General features: G+C 36.3%; 1 protein-coding gene across 6 annotated transcripts; it reads left to right on the forward strand.

The window, feature by feature from the left end:
- Positions 1–621: 621 nt before the first annotated feature.
- Positions 622–21,460, forward strand: slc1a2a (solute carrier family 1 member 2a). 6 transcript variants are annotated; one of them, XM_051683287.1, is made up of 12 exons: positions 622–736; positions 6,598–6,660; positions 11,173–11,312; positions 12,542–12,694; positions 13,437–13,687; positions 13,856–13,988; positions 14,693–14,819; positions 15,103–15,336; positions 15,491–15,685; positions 16,155–16,289; positions 18,109–18,331; positions 19,295–21,460. In XM_051683287.1, the coding sequence occupies exons 3-12, from the start codon at positions 11,183–11,185 to the stop codon at positions 19,364–19,366; spliced, it is 1,653 nt and encodes a 550-aa protein (XP_051539247.1). In that variant the 5' UTR covers positions 622–736; positions 6,598–6,660; positions 11,173–11,182; the 3' UTR covers positions 19,367–21,460. The 6 variants fall into 6 exon arrangements, 5 of the variants coding, with proteins under 5 accessions (XP_051539247.1, XP_051539164.1, XP_051539332.1 ...); XM_051683204.1 differs by lacking the exon at positions 622–736 and adding an exon at positions 6,335–6,477 and having other exon boundaries at positions 6,575–6,660; XM_051683503.1 differs by lacking the exons at positions 622–736; positions 6,598–6,660 and adding exons at positions 8,791–9,044; positions 19,082–19,137.
- Positions 21,461–21,551: the final 91 nt, after the last annotated feature.

A 21,551-nucleotide genomic window follows, 5' to 3' on the forward strand; every position in this document is an offset into this window, starting at 1 on the left:
GGGAGGAGTCCGATATTGTGACTGTAACAGCAAGTTGACAGAACTTTATAGAATATTCCGGAAGTGGAAGATCGTCTCTGAACAGCTCCATAAACTCGCCCGTCCGCTCCATGCTCCTAATAGATAAACCCGCTGAGTTCAAGGTTAGGGTCTATTCTTCTGTCACGGAGAGACTCGGAGACAGAGATATGAACTCAATTGCAGGATTTTATTGAACAGATTATATGAAGCAGCAATGTAAACAACAGGTGAGAATCCAGAAACAGTTGAGATGTAAACAGAAGGTGAGAAGTATCCAGGCAGGGTATATTAGCGATGTACAGATGAAAGGTGAAACCCACAACAGTCCTTTGATTTTAGCCAGGAACGTAAACAATACAGGAGAGTCCCAGTGCTGGGGAATGAGCGTGGGGATAAATGACACCAACATCAGACGAGGAGAACACTAAACACAGTAAGTATAACCAGGTAAGTAAAAACAAACTAGGGAGTCTGTAGTCACAGGTAGAACATAGACGAGAGATCTGGAGTCTCTGAGATACTAACAATGAGAACAGACTAAGAGAGTGAGTGAAAGTAAGGTATATATGCAGTCCTTGATTAGCCCCTAATGATGTGCAGGTGCGTAATCAACACTCAGGGGAGAGTGAGCGGAGTGTGTCGGCAGTGAGGGAGAGAGAGAGCAAGAGCCTGATGGATCCGTGACATTAGGTGTATTAAGCTGCATTTCACATTGGTGAGTGCAAACATTTCATATGTATTTGTTTGAGCATTCCATAGTATACATGTACGTGTATGGCGTCATTTTTATATCACCAGAACTTGAATTTGAAAAAGCCTCTAAATTCATATTTCATATTGAAAAAAGACTGGGTGTAATTTGATGCTATCGAAAAATTTTGCTGTTAATTTTAAATATTTGAAAATATTTTGTGTGAATTCACCTAAAAAAAATTCAGTTTGTGAAATTCAAGTTTTTATTATTAAAGTGGTGGGTTTCAGGTCATGAAATTCAGGTCTCACTATTCAGGTTGTTTAATACGGGTTGAGAAATTCAGGTGGCAAAATTCGAGGATGACATGCAAGGAAGAGCAAACAAACGTTGATGTAATCCATCTCCCTCAGACAATCACTAAGAGATGGAAACAGCTCAAAAAAGTAATATTAAACAACTGTGACAACAACACTGTGAAAACACAAAAAGGTATACTTTAGGGATACATATTATAATGTTTCATTAATGTGTTTTTTAGAAAAGATCAACTTAATCAGTAAATTGGATCCTTCACCTAACAGCAAGTTTCATCAAGAACCTTATTTCATAATGATATGGGCAAAGGACATTTACAAATGGAAACAAATAATCAAATTACCTCTTTTTAACTGCAAGTCTGCAAAAAAATTTTAATAATAAATTTGTTGTTGAGAAGTATTAAATAATAAATCTAAAAATAAAAAGATATATTTCTATACATCTGTTAAACGGTTGTGAGATCAAAAATGGTTGAACATTTATATAACTATATATATATATATATATATATATATATATATATATATATATATATATATATATATATATATATATATATATATATATATATATATATATATACAGTGCATCCGGAAAGTATTCACAGCGCTTCACTTTTTCCACATTTTGTTATATTACAGCCTTATTCCAAAATGGATTAAATTCATTAGTTTCCTCAAAATTCTACAAACAATACCCCATAATGACAACATGAAAGAAGTTTGTTTGAAATCTTTGCAAATGTATAAAAAAAATAAAAAAAATAAATTTTAAAAAAAATCACATGTACATAAGTATTCACAGCCTTTGCCATGACACTCAAAATTGAGCTCAGGTGCATCCTGTTTCCACTGATCATCCTTGAGATGTTTCTACAACTTGATTGGAGTCCACCTGTGGTAAATTCAGTTGATTGGATATATACATACACCGATCAGCCACAACATTAAAACCACCTGCCTAATATTGTGTAGGTCCCCCTCATGCCGCCAAAACATGACCAACCCGCATCTCAGAATATTCTTCTGAGATGCTATACATCTGGCACCAACAATCATGCCACGGTCCAAATCACTGAGATCACATTTTTTCCCCATTCTGATGGTTGATGTGAACATTAACTGAAGCTCCTGACCTGTATCTGCGTGATTTTATGCACTGCACTGCTGCCACACGATTGGCTGATTAGATAATCGCATGGATAATTGTTGTTGCCAGACGGGCTGCTTTGAGTATTTCTGTAACTGCTGATCTCCTGGGATTTTCACACACAACAGTCTCTAGAATTTACTCCGAATGGTGCCAAAAATAAAAAACATCCAGTGAGTGGCAGTTCTGTGGACTAAAATGCCTCGTTGATGAGAGAGGTCAACAGAGAATAGCCAGACTGGTTCAAACTGACAAAGTCTACGGAAACTCAGATAACCGCTCTGTACAATTGTGGTGAGAAGAATAGCATCCCAGAACGCTATACTGAGATGCGGGTTGGCGCTGTTTCGGCGGCATGAGGGGGACTTACACAATATTAGGCAGGTGGTTTTAATGTTGTGGCTGATCAGTGTGTGTGTATATATATATATATATATATATATATATATATATATATATATATATATATATATATATATATAGTACTGTGCAAAAGTTTTAGGCACTTGTGAAAAATTTTGCATAGTGTGGATGTCTTCAAAAATAATGAAATAAATAGTTTTCATTTATCACTTAATGTCATACAAAGTCCAGTAAAAAAGTTAAATCAATATTCGGTGTGACCACCTTTGCCTTTAAAACAGCACCAATTCTCCTATGTACACCTGAACACAGTTTTTCTTGGTTGTTGACAGATAGGATGTTCCAAGCTTCTTGGAGAATTTGCCACAGTTCTTCTATCTATTTATGCTGTCTCAATTGCTTCTGTCTCTTCATGTAATCACAGACAGACACGATGTTCAGTGGGGGGCTTTGTGAGGGCCATGACATCTGTTTGGGAGTCTAACATTTATATTTCCTATTGACACACTAAAGCTGAAGATATAAATAACCATCTTAAGACAAATGCATTTGTGAAACATCTTATGTGCCTAAGACTTTTGCACATACTGTATATATATTTTAAATTAGTTTCTCTGCCTTCAGAGAACAACAGAGTGTGTTTTATCATTACATCCAAGGTAACATGAAACGGGTATATTGCTACCTCTTGTTGTTACTGTAAATAAGTGAAATAATACAGACCTATGGCTGACTGAAACAACAGCCGCCTTTACCTGTTTCATAAGTGTGTTGCATGTCTTGGCTGTTTGATAATATTTATTATAATTATATTTCACTTTCTCTTGCACATTTGTACTAGTGCTGAATGAAAATATAGTGAACTTCGAATGTACAACACACATTCTGTTCCTAATTGTTTAATCTCGCTTTTTAATATTTTTATCAAAATTCTGGATAGTCTAACCTCATATGTATTACATATGTAGACTATTGATGATTTGTCAGTGTCTTATTTATTATGTTTATTTTCAGGCAGACCATGTTACCTTCATGATAATACAAATCTGGGCTTCATCTATATACTTTAGAGAAGTGTTCTGTAATATGCCCTTACTAAAATTAGACAGCAGTATTCCATTGTAGTTTCTTTTGTTTTGCATGTAATGCATGCGTGAAAGATCAAAAGTGTTCATTACACGAGTCATTTAACCTTAAATGTCAGTCTTTTTCTTCCTCACATTTTCTTTTATGGATTAACAATCACACACACACACACACACACACACACACACACACACACACACACACACACACACACACACACATACACACACACACACACACTCATGTTGGTGTAGCTATCCTTATGAGGAATCTCCATAGACATAATGATTTTTATACTGTATGAACTATAGATTCTATCCCCTAACCCTAACCCTACCCCTAAACCTAACCCTCACAGAAACCTTTTTGCGTTTTTACATTTTCAGAAAAACATAATTTAATATGCCATTTCCCTTATGGGGTCCGCTGGCTGGTCCCCACAATGTAGGTGATCTCAGGTTTTACTATCCTTGTGGAGACATTTGATCCCCACAACAGAGGTTAAACCTGTACACACACACACACACACACGCACACACACACACACACACACACACAAACATAATAATAATAATACAGAGGCCTATAAAGTATTCTTTGTCATTTCCTGTAGCTATTATTAATCAGGTATTATTATATTGAATTCCTATACACTCAGTTCGTGCATATACCAAAAAAATAATAATTTACGGTAATGCATGAGCATATTGACCTGTTACATGTGACATCACTGTATGATCACGCTGCCTTTGTGACCAAAATTCCATTTACTTTCAGACAGTGTGCTGCACTGTGGGATGTGACAAAAGCCTGCACATTTTTTGTTTCTATTTATAAATCTTGAAAGTGTTATTGTTGTTTACTTAGCAGAGCCAACATTTACTTTTTTGTTTTATTATTAAAGTTTTATTTTTCAGGTGACACAGCTTCATTTCATCCAAGTCAAGCAGCGATGAAGGGGGAGAACAGAGATATAACACTTGTATGTTTCTTCTGTATTTAGACATTTCAGTTATCTGTGAATGTATCAAATACAGTACATATATTCATATGTTCATTCATGTATAATTTCATAACACCCAGACTATGGTTTGTCATGATTGTAACACATTATAATAATAATGTGTATATACTAATGTTGGTCAATAAACAACACATAAGATTATGAAGCACAGACTTTATTCACACTGCCAGACTACAATGTAAACAGTCATAAACACTGCCTCGGTTGCTTTCGCTTTTTGTGTGTTCCTCATGACTTAAAAGCAGCTTTTACATTCATACAGACGTGATCATCACAGACGTTTTTTATTTTAATCAGACCACAAAACAATACAAAAACATTTGAAACTTCTGAATGAGAGATGTTTACGGTGGTGTACCGCTGAGATTGGCCGGTGTTATGGATCAACCGTGGATCGTGTTCTCTGGTCATGTATGCGTGCATGTGAATGATTTGAATTGCCTTTTCAGCAGATTCGTTCAATGTGAATTGCCAAGGAGCAAAGAAAAGACGTTTTGCTATTATAAATGTAGGCTATATATATATATTTACTACTATATACTCTATGTATAATATACTGTATATATTCATTAATTCATTTAAAATTACTTTTTACTGTTTCCATCGCTTTGCAATTGTCCAAGAGAGAGATTGATTACATCGACGTTCGTTTGCTCTTCCTTGCATTCTCGGATGTCATCCTTGAATTTTGCCACCTGAATTTCTCAACCTGTATTCCACAACCTGAATATTGAGACCTGAATTTCACGACTTGAAATACACACCTTGAATAATAAAAACTAATAATAAAATTGGTGAATTCACACAAAATATTTTCAAATATTAAAAATTAACAGCAAAATTTTTCGATAACATCAAATGACACCCAGTCTTTTTTCAAGATCATGAATTCGGAGGCTTTTTCAAATTCAAGTTCTGGTGATATAAAAATGACGTGTGAGTGCATATGCAAGTGTTTCATATATGCTTGCATAAGTTTGATTTACACCCTATACGCCGCCTCATACAACCTACTCTTTCCGAATTCACTGTGAGATTACTGACACATTTATACAGTTAGAATAGCATGCAAACACACACGTGTAACCAAACAGTTTAAACAAATGTGAAATGCGAACACGGATTGTTTGCTGTTGTCACTAGGCTACAATTGCGCATTTACATTCATATCTTAGGCCTGTAACCATGTTAAAAGATTTATGTATTTTAGGTTACTGTTTAATGATCCAGAATAATAAATAGAATATTGATTTGTGTGTCAGCTTTAAGGATAATCTATTACCACTTTAGGGTCCGTATGGAGCATGGGCCAAATTTGAGTGTTAGCTGTGTTAGCCACTATGCCACACCAATGTGGTATAGGGGCTAATGCGATTAAACAAATTTTGATTTCTACTTGTTGAGAGCATACAATTTTATGTATTTATTATTTTTGTATCAGATATACTGATATAATGATACTTTAACAATTCTGTGTGGACTATTTAGGATGACTAAAATTTCATGCACAATATCAAAGCATCTTGATGCTGGGTATCTCCTTTGAAACTAGAGTTGTGTTCCATTTTCATGCTCTTCTGTGATGTCGTGCATCTGAAAATAGAGGGTGCAGAAGCTTGCTAATCTGTTACTACTTATGACCTGCAGGGTAGGATCCTGACCTTATGTCTGTGCGCATGGCTGCTTGTACGTGTGCTTGTGTGAGAGTATTAGGAAGTGTTGTATTTACAGAGTCTGTTTCATGTTAATAGTGAAAGGGAGTTATAAAACACTTCTCTTGAAGCTGATCAAGTCTAGGCAAAGCTGCATGTTTACGCCTAAGGTTTCTAGGCTTGTCTGTTTAAATAACTTTTTTTTCTCTTTTGATATAATCTGAGGAACAATCAAACACGATTTTTTTTTGTTTGTTTTTTTAACAGTGATATTCTGCTTCCTCCAAAAGATTAAACTTGAAAAGACCTTTCTGTACATCTGCATTCTGTACACCTGCACTTCCAGCTCTAAGGTGAGTCACTAATTTGCATTACAATAATGAGTTAAGGTGGTATCAGCTTACTCATTGCTTACTCTTTTGTAAAATGACACTGTGGGGTGCCGTTTTGTACTCAGCTGATTGGGATGTGGGAATGGTTTCACCTAAATCACCTGAATCACCTAAATAAGTAATTGCTGAAAGTTAAATTATGACTTTTTATTTTTAAATAAATTATTATTAAATGATTTAGAATGTACAACAATTCATGCATAATGCATTGAAAAACGTATTCAATTACACACTTATATACTCATTTAAAATTTTTGCATCATTGGGCTTCTGTAACATAAGCCAATTCTTATTCAAGTTGGCAAATTTGCATGTAGTTCACTTTTTGATTATGCCCACTTGATGCATCAGCACTTTGCAATCCATGAATGAGCCGGTTTCACATCTCTGACCACTGACCTTTGTGTTGCTGTCAAGGATATTATACAGTATGTTTACTCGTTCATATAAGTGATCCACTATTAGGTCCTCTGATACCAGTGTGGCAATAGAGGAAGCCCATTAAATTTGGATTTGAATATAAACCACCTACATATTTTGAGACTATTTGAATGATATACAGTACTTTTTTTTTTTTTTTTACCGTAATTAAACGCATTCAAGTGTTCAAAAAGTGTTCAAAACCTTTCACTATAAGGTGGAAAATATCTGTATCAGGTGGACAACACACAGACATCACACATATGAGCCACCACGTGTTTGTGTTGTAACTTACAGTATTCAAGCTATATAAGTCTTGGGAGTTGTAGTTTATTTGCACACATACACCAGAGCTCTTGGTAATCTTTAGGGTTTGTGTCCTTTTGATTGCAATATTCTGATCATTTTTTGAAGTTCTTGTATTGACAATTTTTGCATTTTTGCATTTAAAATAGTTTTAGAGAATGCATGTTATTGCATGAACGCAAGGTCACATAATTAAAGTGATTTTAAAACCATAGATTTCCTATGCAATGCTGTGTACCATATAGGAATGTACATTTTGTCTGTATATCATAATACATGTAAAGCTTGAAAGTGAAAGTGTGTGTACATAATGTACTCTCACCCGAGTATGTATGTGTACAATATGTGTGTGTGTAAACAATGTCTATGTATGTGGGATTAGGGAGGCTCAGAACAGATTAGTTAATTATAGACACCTGTCTGCTAAGCATGGAGACTGGAGTCAGGTGGATGAGCTTGAAGAGTGTGCTGGACAGCAGATGTGACACCATGTGCCTATGCACGTTCCCTGCATGTGGCAACACACCACACTCTTTGCTTTCACAAAACACATTTTTAGAACTCTGTTAGGCAAGTGGCTGACCAACAGGTTCACTAAAGATAGATTTAAACTAAGGATGCAGTGTTAGTATCTTGTGTCATTGGATACAACTGCATATAGCCATTGTTTTGTCAACACTGATTATTGTAAATTTCTTAGTGCAGTTGGTTTGGTTTTATGTAAGTAGATTGTTTGCTGCGTCATAAACATGAAACATCTCTGAGAAGGCCTCGGTTCTCATGCCGCTGTTAGTTCTCTGTTCTGATTGGATGGACATGAACAAAAGCCTGAAGTGTCAGCGCTTAGAGGTCATGAGAAGTCCCTGCCTATTTCTGTCATGTTGGACCTGCGTTTGCATGCAACTGTAAGGTCATCACAGGGTAAGATTGTGTTTCCCTTAAATGAAGCAACGTGCACACTATTATGACTCCATGAAAGATTTCAAGGAAAAGCTCATTTCAGAGCTCAATAGAGAAGATCAGACCCTGGTGGGTTGATGGAGGGGGTGAAACAATGAGTGAGTGAGAGAGAGTGAGAGAGAGAGAGAGAGAGAGAGAGAGAGAGAGAGAGAGAGAGAGAGAGAGAGAGAGAGAGATAAAGTACTTTAAAATTGAAATTGAAATTGAAAATTGAGAGAGAGAGAGAGAGAGAGAGAGAGAGAGAGAGAGAGAGAGAGAGAGAGAGAGAGATGACGAGAAGTCTCAAGCATATAAGCTACTACTTACACATACTGTAATCTGGGTGCTAGACTCCTCCCTTCTGTTGCCCCGGGGAGCCCTTAGCAGCACCTCTTCGTCCATTTCACTAGCACTAATGGTGGGATAAGACCAATTCATAGAGAGAGGATTGAATCTGGAATGTTTTGTCTGTCAGTGTGATTGCATTAGAGCCATCACTTATTGTACTGCTGTCCATCCGGTGCTTGGAGTTTTTATTGAAATTTCTAATGACCTGGACCGGATTCCCTGATGGATAAATTGTAGATTGACTGTTTATCATTCAAAGCCATTTGTATAGCTCATGGCTGTATAGCAAACTGCTGTGAAGCCATTCCCTGTCAATAACTGCTCTACAACAGGTAAGGTGGATTGATGAAAAGCCTCTCAGGATATTTTTCTCAAGACCTTCTTGATTGCTCTTGCATTGTTGCTGTTTTTGTTTTGGAAATTTTGAATAGCTTTGATGTAATGGGGATTTGAGCTTCATTATTACATTTGGTTTGCAAAGCTATTTGTTTATTTAACTTTCTTTTGTTTGTGATAAGATTATGGATTCTGCAGGTGGTTGCAGCAAATGCCTGTACATTTCTTTAATATTATTGCTTCAGTTAATTAAATACTATAAATGAACTGATTTCTAAAGGGATACAATTGCCAAGCACTTAATCTAGAAATAATTTACAAACTCATTTTGTCACCCGCCCGTTCATGTCAATGAGATTTACTTTGTAATAGATACAAAGGACCTTGGTAATAGATCTAATGGCATTGGAATCAAGTTTGTTTTATTCAATGCATTGCCCTTTTACTTTTATGGTATCTACAGCATTTTCACACAATAATATAATGTTTAGGTCTACGCAATACATTTTGTTGTCAGAACTAAGCAATTACCAATCAAATCTTTTTGGAGAGTTAGATATGCTATTATTTACCATGTCAAACACAAACATTAATTGACACCTTGACTTTTCCAACATATTCGCTACTGTTGTGCAACTCAATTAGCTGCTCGAATGGCTAAAATTATCCAGTTACCAGGCTTATGTCTCAATAGGGCTGAAGCTGTGTGTATCAGACAGCCACTGATTTCCTTGGCATCTTTCAGCTCTTTAATCTTGTTCAGATGAGCCTGAGCCCTGCTACTCTGAGAGTTCACAATGTACACAAACAATACAGGACATTATTTTATGTCATTAGAAAAGATTGTGTTTCTTTTCTAAGTATTTTGTTTTGGAAGTTGGGGATGTAGAATTTGCAGTGAAATCTAATTCATTTAATATTTCCATGCAGGTAATGATCATTGGACAGTACGGGTCCAAAGATGGGTATAGTTAATTAATTTGTAATAGACTGCCTTTTCTTACTAGTCATCTGTATACACCATTGTTAGACAAGACATGCAACTTGGTTGATACTCAACTGGACATCATAAAACATTCTGCAGGACAGTTGCATGTATGTGCTTAATTACTGCAAGCCTAGAGGTTATGTAACCGATCAAGGTTATCTCTGTTGGGAAGGGAAGACTGACTTCTAAGAACCTTTTAATCCAAACCACAAACAGTAAAGCTAAACGACTGTAATGTCATGTGACATGAGATGACTACCTGTACTAGTTGGTGGACAGCTGGTAGAAGACACTAAAGGTAATGACAGAGTGCCAGAGGTGTTAAAAGCATGGAATTCCTGGAAAATTAATTCACAGTACCACTGATGTAAACATACTGTATACTCAAACTTCCACATGATCAATACAAGTTATCTTAAGGCCATTACTTGGAAGCTGATATCTGATATTATAATGCAATATAAACAAAAATCTCCAAACTCATGATTACACTCAAGTCCTCTTGCCTGTACAAAAAAATAAATAAAATAAAAATAAAATACTTTGATAACATGATTACAATATTCATGTACCATGGTATTTACATGGTACTCCAAGGTACTTGAATATCATGGTAGCCTACTGCCATGCTGTGACAGTAAATGTCCAAAACCCATGGTAATAACATATGGGCTTTTTAGTACTTTCTGTTAGTGAATTTACTATTTTATAGAACACATATTACTATCTAGACAAATACTCAGAAACCCAACCAGACATGCCTTTTTGTTTTGTTCAGTAAGAAGTGTGCATTTGCTTTCTTGATTGATTGCATCTGTAAAATCAATGTAGTTAAAAACCTTAGATGTAAATACAGGTTATTTGCACAGCATTATCATGCTGTGTCAAAATGTCAGCAGGACATATCATACACAAACACATCTTGGTCACACATGCTGACAGCAACAACAATTTCTTTTTTTTTCTTTTCTTTTCTTTTTTTTTTTTTACATGATTTATGAATGAATTTTGTTTGAATTGGTAATTCTCAGAAGGACATGGGAAAACACAAGCTAGTACCATACTGTACTGATGATGATCCTCAATCAGATCTTATATATACAGACAGCTCATGCGCCAATTCTTTTCTTCACCAGTGGCAACAAAATGCAGAGGCAAGTGGAGGTCAAAATGCACGAGAGTCATTTGGATCCCCTTCCGCCACCTGAGGAACCCATGTGTGGAGGCATTTGTGACAAAATCACGAAGAACATGCTACTAACACTCACTGTTCTTGGCAAGTTACTTTAGAGTGTGTCTAAGTGTGTGTGACATATATACATTTAGACACCATGTAGTTTGTGCAATACTAGAGGTGTATGCTACTCCTTGGTGAAAGTCTGCTAATGAAACAGCAGTCATTAGTGACTTCGGTAAAATATGCATGGATAGAATTAATTTAATTGCATGAAAGATTTGACAACATGATGGTTCCAAGCTATCCAAGCTAACAGTAAGCCTTTTTCTCAGTTAGATGTTTATTGCAGTTTTTATGCATGTTTGCAAAATTACTAGTGTATGTTCTATCAATTAATGTCTGATGTGATGAATATTTATGTGGAGATGTGTCATAAGATAGTGGCACAAAAGAACATGCAATAAAGTATATCCATTTATTGCACTCTGTTACTGGATTAAAGCACTGAATTCACTAGTTAATAAGCTGACAATATTTTTTATATTGCATGTTACTCCATGCAACTGGCATTTAACACCTAGCAGGCAATATTTGCAGTAGACTTTTTAGCATATGTGGTATGTGCGTCTGAAGAAATAGACCACCATTTGTTAATCAAGGTTCTTTTTGCTTCTGTATTTGGCTATAAGAAATGAGCATCAAGGCCTTAAATTGTTATTTTAATAGTAGTAAAAGACATTGTTTATTTATCTATTTTACACTGATATTTACTCAGTTGGCTATTAATTTCTGATCCAAGCAACATGACCTAAAGACAGATGTCTAAGTTGTGCTCAAATAGTGGAACATTGCCATTGATTCTTTATATTTACTTATTGTAGTGGTTTAGAGTGATTATGAACCCCTTAACAAGAAGTCCATAAATAAATCAAAATATGAAAAGGCTTGTTGTCATCATTTCTAAGCTATATACACAGAAATATATTTGCTATTGGTTATTTGTAATTTTCCACATGTTCTCTACCAAAGCAAATTAGAGTACACTACTACTAGCATAGCTCCATGGAACAACCTAAAATGCATCGCTCAAGGGCACAACGGTGACATGGGCTCTCTTTGTAAATTTCCTATGGTTTAGAGCCTTACCCACCAAGCAATAACCATTCACCAACTAAACCACATCTGTCATTGTTAAAGAAGTGGCAACACATCACTGCCATTAAAGTTCATGTCTAAGTCAAAGTTCACAAAATTTACATTTTGTTTCTTGTGGCAACGATGCATTTCTATACCAAGATGTTAATGGCTGTTCTCTGTCTGTACTTCAGGTGTGATCACAGGCTCCGTAGCTGGTATTCTACTGCGGTATGCATCCCCACTTCCCGCCGATGTCATTATGATTATTGCCTTCCCTGGTGATATTCTCATGAGGATGTTAAAAATGGTGATTTTGCCTCTGATCATATCAAGTTTGATCACAGGTACTGCTACACAATTTGCTTAACACCTCCAATAGTGAGAGCAAATCAATGACACTAATTTTTACCCAGTTATATTGATAATATATGCTGGACAGGGCCTTTTCTGAACATATGGGGGCCCTAAGCGAAATCCTACTTGGAAGCCCCCCGCTATCACCCCCTCGGATTATTATATTCTCCCTTCCCTCTCAGGCCACAAGTGTGCCCCCTATACTGGTCTTATTGAGCCATAACAGATGTCTGAGTCTTACTGGCAGCTTTTAGTATATACTGTATGTGAAAAAAAAAAAAAAAAAAAACGACTTTGCTTTACGGGGCCCCGTGGTGGCTCGGGGGCCCTAAGCGCCCGTTTATACAGCTTATAGCTAGAAACGGCCCTGATGCTGGATAACCTTTCAAATCAATATACCAGCAAACAACAATTAAAAAAAAAAAAAAAAATGTACAAAAAAAATTTAAAAAAATGAGAAATTAAAAATGCAGTTAAATAAATTTAGTCACAGAAAAAATCTGCATCTAAATTTTAATTCTCAGCAACAGTAATTTGTTTAAAAAAGAAAGATTGTAAAAAAGAAGAATAACCACAGAATTAAAGAAAAAGCTTTGCTGTGTGAAACCACAAATATACATTTTATATAACTAAATTTCTTATTTACAAGTGTAGACAAACATTTATGTGAAAATACAGGGATATTGCATGGTAATACAATTTTAATGAAAAAAAAATGTTCTGTGTTTGTAGGGTTAGCAGGGTTGGATGCCAAGTCCAGTGGCCGCTTGGGCACAAGGGCCATGGTGTACTATATGTCTACCACCATCATTGCTGCTGTGCTGGGGGTGGTCTTGGTACTGCTCATCCACCCTGGTAACCCAAAGTTAAAGGCAAACCTCGGCGAAGGGAAAAAAAATGATGAAGTCTCCAGTTTAGATGCCTTCTTCGATCTCATCAGAAATCTGTTTCCAGAGAATCTTGTCCAGGCTTGCTTTCAACAGGTGTGTACTTCAGTGTTCTTTTTATTTCGAATGTTTGTACCCCAGAGGATTCAGTTTCATATCTGATATAATGAAAATAATTTCAACCACTACAATCATAACCTGTATTTGTAAAGCACTCATTAGTCTTTCATTAATATTAAAAAAATTATTTCTCTCTTTATGTAGATCCAAACTGTTACTAACAAGGTAGAAGTAGCTCCTCCAACTCCAACACGATTTGGACGAAATGCCACCAAGACTGCAGCAAAATATGTGATCAAGAAATCTCTTCAATTCAAGAGTGGCATGAATGTGTTAGGTACCGTATTAGATGCCTTTGATTTTTATGATATATGAAAAATATATATATATGCTCAGTGACCACTTTATAAGGTACACCTGTACACCTACTTATTAATGCGATTATCTTATCAGCCAATTGTGTGGCAGCAGTGCAGTGCATAAAATCATTTATATACGGGTCAGGAGCTTCAGTTAATGTTCACATCAACCATCAGAATGGGTAAAAATGCCATCTCAGTGATTTCGACCATGGCATTATTTTTGGTGCCAGATGGGCTGGTTTGAGTATTTCTGTAACTGCTGATCTCCTGGGATCTTTTTTACGCACAACAGTCTCTAGAGTTTACTCAGAATAGTGCCAAAAACAAGAATCCAGAATGCATAACATGTCGATCATTGGGGCAGATAGTCTACAAAAGTCGAATACCATGTCGGGTTCCACTTCTGTCATCCAAGAACAGAAATCTGAGGCTTTTTTGTTTTTGGCACCATCAAAATCACTGAGATCACATTTTCCCCCCATTCTGATGGTTGATGTAAACATTAACTGAAGATCCTAACCCGTATTTGCATGATTTTATGCATTGCACTGCTGCCACACAATTGGCTGATTAGATAATCTCATGAATAAGTAGGTGTACCTAATAAAGTGCTCACTGAGTGTATAAATATATAGTTAAAAACTGCATGTAAACTTGATGACTATGTGTGTTTTTATAGGTATCATTGGCTTCTTTGTTGCATTTGGGATTTGCATGGGAAAGATGGGAGAAAAGGCCAAACTCATGGTTGACTTTTTCAACGTTCTAAACGAGATCGTCATGAAGCTTGTCGGCATGATCATGTGGTCAGCTTTCATCATTATTAATGACAAGAGTAGTTTACATGAGTTCCATTTTCCTCTTTTAGTAATGTATTTGTGAGTGGACAATCCAACTTTGACCGGTTTTATTAACTGTAACATATATAAAGTATGGTGAAAATTATGGTGATTGTAACTGTCTGCCATCAACCTGTATAGAACTGGCTTGCTAATCAAGTGTCTGTCGCATTTTATTGCCTGTCATTCAATTACTGATTATTACCAACTATTAGTTTCCCTTGACCTGAACGTCTCTGTTCTTTAACAGGTATTCCCCCATTGGTATCGCCTGTCTGATCTGCGGAAAAATAATTTCAATCAATGATCTGGAGGTGGTGGCAAGGCAACTTGGAATGTACATGGTCACTGTTATCGTTGGACTTATCATTCACGGAGCCGTGTTCCTTCCATTAATATATTTTGTATTTGTTCGGAAAAACCCATTCACATTCTTTATGGGAATGTTCCAGGCTTGGGTCACTGCTTTAGGAACAGCCTCTAGGTAAATAATATATTTTTTCTACTTAATCATTGCACATTGTCTTTGGACCTTTGGATTTAAAAAAATAAATAAATTGTCATGTGGGCCTTGAAATATAAGTTTGCTTTTAATTTGGGTTATGAATAATGACAAGAGCTTGTCTCTTCTTTTGCAGTGCTGGCACATTACCTGTTACTTTTCGCTGTCTGGAGGAAAACTTGGGCATCGACAAGAGAGTGACCCGATTTGTACTACCTGTTGGAGCAACAATCAACATGGATGGTACAGCACTTTATGAGGCTGTAGCGGCCATCTTTATTGCGCAGATGAATGGAATAGAACTTGATCCTGGTCAGATTGTTACTGTCAGGTAAGCCCAAAATGTCCAGATATATGGAGTACATGTATTTGAATGTGAAATACAAAAAAGTTTATAAAATTCTGGTGTATTTGCTGTATTCACGTATTTGCTGATTCACTTACCACTTGACAAATACTAACATAAAGCAGGCAGTTGCCCAGTGGCTACATAAACCCTGTTGAAAAAATAGCTTAAACCAGCCTAAGGTGGTCTTAGTCAGTCTATTGGATGGTTTTAGAGAGGTTTTGGGCATTTTTTTAGCAGGACAGGCTGGGAGATCTGCTTAAAGCAGCTAAGAATGGCAAACAAACTTAGGTTGGTTGGAAATTATTGAACAAAAAAATCTAATAATAATAATTTATTTTATAAATTGAGTAAAAATATATATAATAAAAATAAATCACACTATTCCCCTTTCAAAGTAATAATGGGAATCTTATGTAATCAAATACATTTTTCCTGCTGTGTTTTTGCATAGTCTTACAGCTACCCTTGCCAGCGTAGGAGCAGCCAGTATTCCCAGTGCTGGTCTGGTGACTATGCTTCTGATCTTGACTGCGGTGGGATTACCGACTTCAGACATCAGTTTACTGGTAGCAGTCGACTGGCTACTGTAAGTAAAGCCCACCTCTTCTTTTAATTGCAGTTTCAATGGTCCACAGTTTTTAGTTCAAGTAATGTTTTCAATCAAGAGCATAAATGGTCGCAACTTTAAAATTCTGCTGTAAAGTAAATTTCATGACATGTTTGGCCATTTGCTTTCGATGATGCACAAGCCCTAATGGTATATACAGGTGCATCTCAATAAATTAGAATGTTGTGGAAAAGTTCATTTATTTCAGTAATTCAACTCAAATTGTGAAACTCGTGTATTAAATAAATTCAATGCACACAGACTGAAGTAGTTTAAGTCTTTGGTTCTTTTAATTGTGATGATTTTGACTCACATTTAACAAAAACCCACCAATTCACTATCTCAAAAAATTAGAATACATCATAAGACCAATAAAAAAAACATTTTTAGTGAATTGTTGGCCTTCTGGAAAGTAGGTTCATTTACTGTATATGTACTCAATACTTGGTAGGGGCTCATTTTGCTTTAATTACTGCCTCAATTCAGCGTGGCATGGAGGTGATCAGTTTGTGGCAATGCTGAGGTGGTATGGAAGCCCAGGTTTCTTTGACAGTGGCCTTCAGCTCATCTGCATTTTTTGGTCTCTTGTTTCTCATTTTCCTCTTGACAATACCCACAGATTCTCTATGGGGTTCAGGTCTGGTGAGTTTGCTGGCCAGTCAAGCACACCAACACCATGGTCATTTAACCAACTTTTGGTGCTTTTGGCAGTGTGGGCAGGTGCCAAATCCTGCTGGAAAATGAAATCAGCATCTTTAAAAAGCTGGTCAGCAGAAGGAAGCATGAAGTGCTCCAAAATGTCTTGGTAAACGGGTGCAGTGACTTTGGTTTTCAAAAAATACAATGGACCAACACCAGCAGATGACATTGCACCCCAAATCATCACAGACTGTGGAAACTTAACCCTGGACTTCAAGCAACTTGGGCTATGAGCTTCTCCACCCTTCCTCCAGACTCTAGGACCTTGGTTTCCAAATGAAATACAAAACTTGCTCTCATCTGAAAAGAGGACTTTGGAACACTGGGCAACAGTCCAGTTCTTCTTCTCCTTAGCCCAGGTAAGATGCCTCTGACGTTGTCTGTGGTTCAGGAGTGGCTTAACAAGAGGAATACAACAACTGTAGCCAAATTCCTTGACACGTCTGTGTGTGGTGGCTCTTGATGCCTTGACCCCAGCCTCAGTCCATTCCTTGTGAAGTTCACCCAAATTCTTGAATCGATTTTGCTTGACAATTCTCATAAGGCTGCGGTTCTCTCGGTTGGTTGTGCATCTTTTTCTTCCACACTTTTTCCTTCCACTCAACTTTCTGTTAACATGCTTGGATACAGCACTCTGTGAACAGCCAGCTTCTTTGGCAATGAATGTTTGTGGCTTACCCTCCTTGTGAAGGGTGTCAATGATTGTCTTCTGGACAACTGTCAGATCAGCAGTCTTCCCCATCATTGTGTAGCCTAGTGAACCAAACTGAGAGACCATTTTGAAGGCTCAGGAAACCTTTGCAGGTGTTTTGAGTTGATTAGCTGATTGGCATGTCACCATATTCTAATTTTTTGAGATAGTGAATTGGTGGGTTTTTGTTAAATGTGAGCCAAAATCATCACAATTAAAAGAACCAAAGACTTAAACTACTTCAGTCTGTGTGCATTGAATTTATTTAATACACAAGTTTCACAATTTGAGTTGAATTACTGAAATAAATGAACTTTTCCACGACATTCTAATTTATTGAGATGCACCTGTACATTAAAGTTGAGAGATGTGGCACCTGTCTTTGTTTCCTTTTACCTTATCAAACAGGGATCGTTTCCGAACATCGGTCAATGTTATTGGTGATTCGTATGGGGCGGGCATTGTGTACCACCTCTCCAAAGATGAGCTCGACTCGTTTGATGCCCAGCAAATGAGGCCTGAAGAAGACTTTGAGATGGCCAAGACACAATCCTTTTTTGAGAATAACAGTAACCATGGTGTATATTCATCTCGCAACTCCTGTCAACCAATCCAAATAGATGACTGCAAGGTACATTTCACTCTCACAGACATAGAGACGTGTATGTAGATGCTTTATTTTCGTTCCCTATCACTGAATGATCCATTATGATTTTTTGACCCTTTTTGTATTATGGACATTTTTTATGTGAATGCATAAGATATCACAGAGATGAAACCAAATAAAGGAATAAATAAATATGATCTTATTTATTTGTTCTGGTGCTAGGTGAAATAGCAGTTTTTGTACAGGATTTAAAAGTGTATCCATATCCACCTCAATGTTTGGAGATGGAACAATTTGGCATTATATACAGAACTGTTCTATGTCCAAAGTTTTAAAATGTTGTATTAGTATTAAGGCCAAGCTGGCTTTGGCTGATCTCATCTGAAAATGAAAAGTGAGACGATATTACAGTGTATTAATGAGCACCCAATTTTTGATTACCATCTTCTTCATTTGGGTGACAAAGGCTGCTATTTCTTTAAGCTTGAAAGAAAAGTGATTGTTCCACCAGCAAGAAAACAAATCTTGAACATTTCATCAGCAGCAGTTGTACGTTTCTCTTTTTTTGTGAACTTTATACCATTTTTTCACTGCAATTGAGTAGACTTTTTGACCCTGTGTTTCAAATATGCATAGGTCTGTGTGGTAGCAAGCATGGCACTTTTTCACAACCCCTTTAGAAGATCAGCTTTGGGCAGAGAAGTAGGAAAATGTCAAAGAAAATATACTTATATATAATATATAATCAAAATGATTTTTTCTATCTGTATTCAGTCTTTCAGCATTCTGTAAGGAATCCCGCTGCAGCTAATTAGTTGATCTGTCTTGTGGTGGGTACATTTCTGTAAATTTGGATATAAAATGTGCTGTTATTTCAAACTACCTGGATTCTCTGCTCCAAACCATAGACAGTTTAGTTAGCACCGGTAAATGCATTTTTACTGTGCCTTGGTCCAACAGTTAGTTGTCCCTGATAATTGCTTTCAGGTAACCTTGGCCTCAAATGGCTCCCCTGCGGACTTCTCACTTGTTGAGGAGGAACCATGGATACGCGGCTAACACAGCACACAGATCCAGCTCCGCCTTATCCTGAGTCCCACAAGCTTATCCTTTCGGGTGAAAACCAAAGCATATTGTCCGTCAGAAGTTAACATATATCTTTTCACACGCACAAGCACTGATTTAAAAAAAATAAAATAAATGATAATCTCAGTACACTTGATTCATGCGGGGGGGGGAATTTAGCTTGAAGTATTTTGTGCTCTTAGGGTTCATCTGGCATAGTGTATAGGCACTGACAATTGGCAGCATTTTGAAAGTTTTATTTTGGGTGAGAGCATTCTCAGCATGAAAGCACATTAACAATCTCAATATTTGTAGTATCAAAGTGGCTTGCCCCAGCCTGGGATGCCAAACTGACTGTAGAGCACTACTAGTTGCAGGAGGAGAGAAGTGCAGTTTGTTTGCTAAAGATACCTTTGACTGGCTTGGCTTAGATGGATTAACCCTTGGTGGCGGCACTCCAGATCAGCCTCTTATAAGAGCTTACCAAAGTACTTAGAGGTTCTGAAGTGGTTTGCCTCCAAATGCTGGCACTTATTTTTAGAGGCTGCTCGACGTAAATGCCACGTCACCAATTACATGGAGCGATCACATATGCAGTATGACACTGAGGAGAGTGCCGTTGTCTATCTGCAAGGACTGTTGGGTTACATAGAACATCTTATAAAATCTTATATAGTGGACTGAATAAGGGGAAACACGTTTTTCATAATCATTTATGTGTCCATGCGTGTGTTTGGGCATGTGTACTTGTTTATAATTGAAAGAAGTTTTTGTGTTTGAGTGAGGGGACTTCCCTATGCGTCCGCATGCTTAAGCATGCGTTTAGGTTATGTCTGTATTCTGTGTGCTTTGTTAAGTTGTTGATTTATGTATTTATTTGTTATATTTCAATCTTGCCTTGAAGACAAACTGCAGAATGTGCAGAAAAAATGCACATCACAGCAGACTGTATGACTCCAACATCAGGTGCAGTCACATTTTCTTTAATCATAGATTGCTAATCTTTGATTCCCTGTGGAGCCTTCTTGGAAACTCAGATATGAAGTCCAGTTGAATGGATTGTTAAATATTTATATTTTCATGCTGATAAGCGAGGCCCTCACATTGTTTGGCGCTGAGGTTGTTAAGTGTTACTCTAACAGAAAAGAGATGAAAGAATTGAGATTCTCAATTAAATCTGCAACATTTATTTGGTAGTCTTTGATTACGTTCATAGCAACATGAGCAACATTCCACTTTTTGCACCAAAATTTTCTCATTAAAGTGCCTCCTTGCACTTTGTGTAAATAAATACATATACTGTGTCATATTTTAGGTATTCATACAAACTAAAGTGTAGTATGAAAATTATAAAAATTATGTTTTTATTTCACTTGGTTATATAGATTATAACAGGTTGTATTTAGTAGCTATCACTAAAATATACTGTACACATCACATGAAACTGTGAGAAATGTAAGATTGATGAGTAAACATATATGTATATAAATCTAAGAATATGTTTCACTTGCAATCCACAATGGATTTGTGTTCAGTTATTTTGTTTTGTTGAACATGTTAGAGATTATGGCATTAGGGGGGAAAAAATCAAATTACTAAAATTATGAACCAGCCTTGATACAGATTAAACAGTCTTGCAGAGTGCAGAGAAAATAAAGTGTAAGAAGTATCTTAAGAAAATGAAACACAACCTAGATAAATATAATATGAATGTGTGCACTATATTGGAATAATAACTACAGGCAGGGCCTGACAAAACTTTTATGTTAGTTGTGAGTATGATTTAGAAGAATATGGGTGCATATTAAATTAAACCATCCAGCTCTTTTTATTTGTGCAACCCTGTCTGGTTTCAAAGACATTGTACAACTTGCTTACCAAACTTGAATTTGTGTATACTTTTTCAATTTGTCTTTTTCCTCTATTTTTCTATGAATATCTTTAACAAGTTGTAAATAAAGGCAATGTTTCTTGTCTCATTAGTCTGTTTCTTTTTTTCTTCCAAAGTCTTTGGACAGTGGGTCTAAATCATATAAATTTTTGTTTATTAAAATATGTAAATAAGTTATTATTACTATTAACTATAAAAAAATATATATACACCTGTACATAATTTACAGCAATAATTGTATTAAAGATTTAATTGTTTAAATAATGTAAATATATATATATATATATA

Source organism: Myxocyprinus asiaticus, chromosome 1 (genome assembly GCF_019703515.2).
Source record: "Myxocyprinus asiaticus isolate MX2 ecotype Aquarium Trade chromosome 1, UBuf_Myxa_2, whole genome shotgun sequence".
NCBI classification, from domain to species: Eukaryota; Metazoa; Chordata; class Actinopteri; order Cypriniformes; family Catostomidae; genus Myxocyprinus; species Myxocyprinus asiaticus.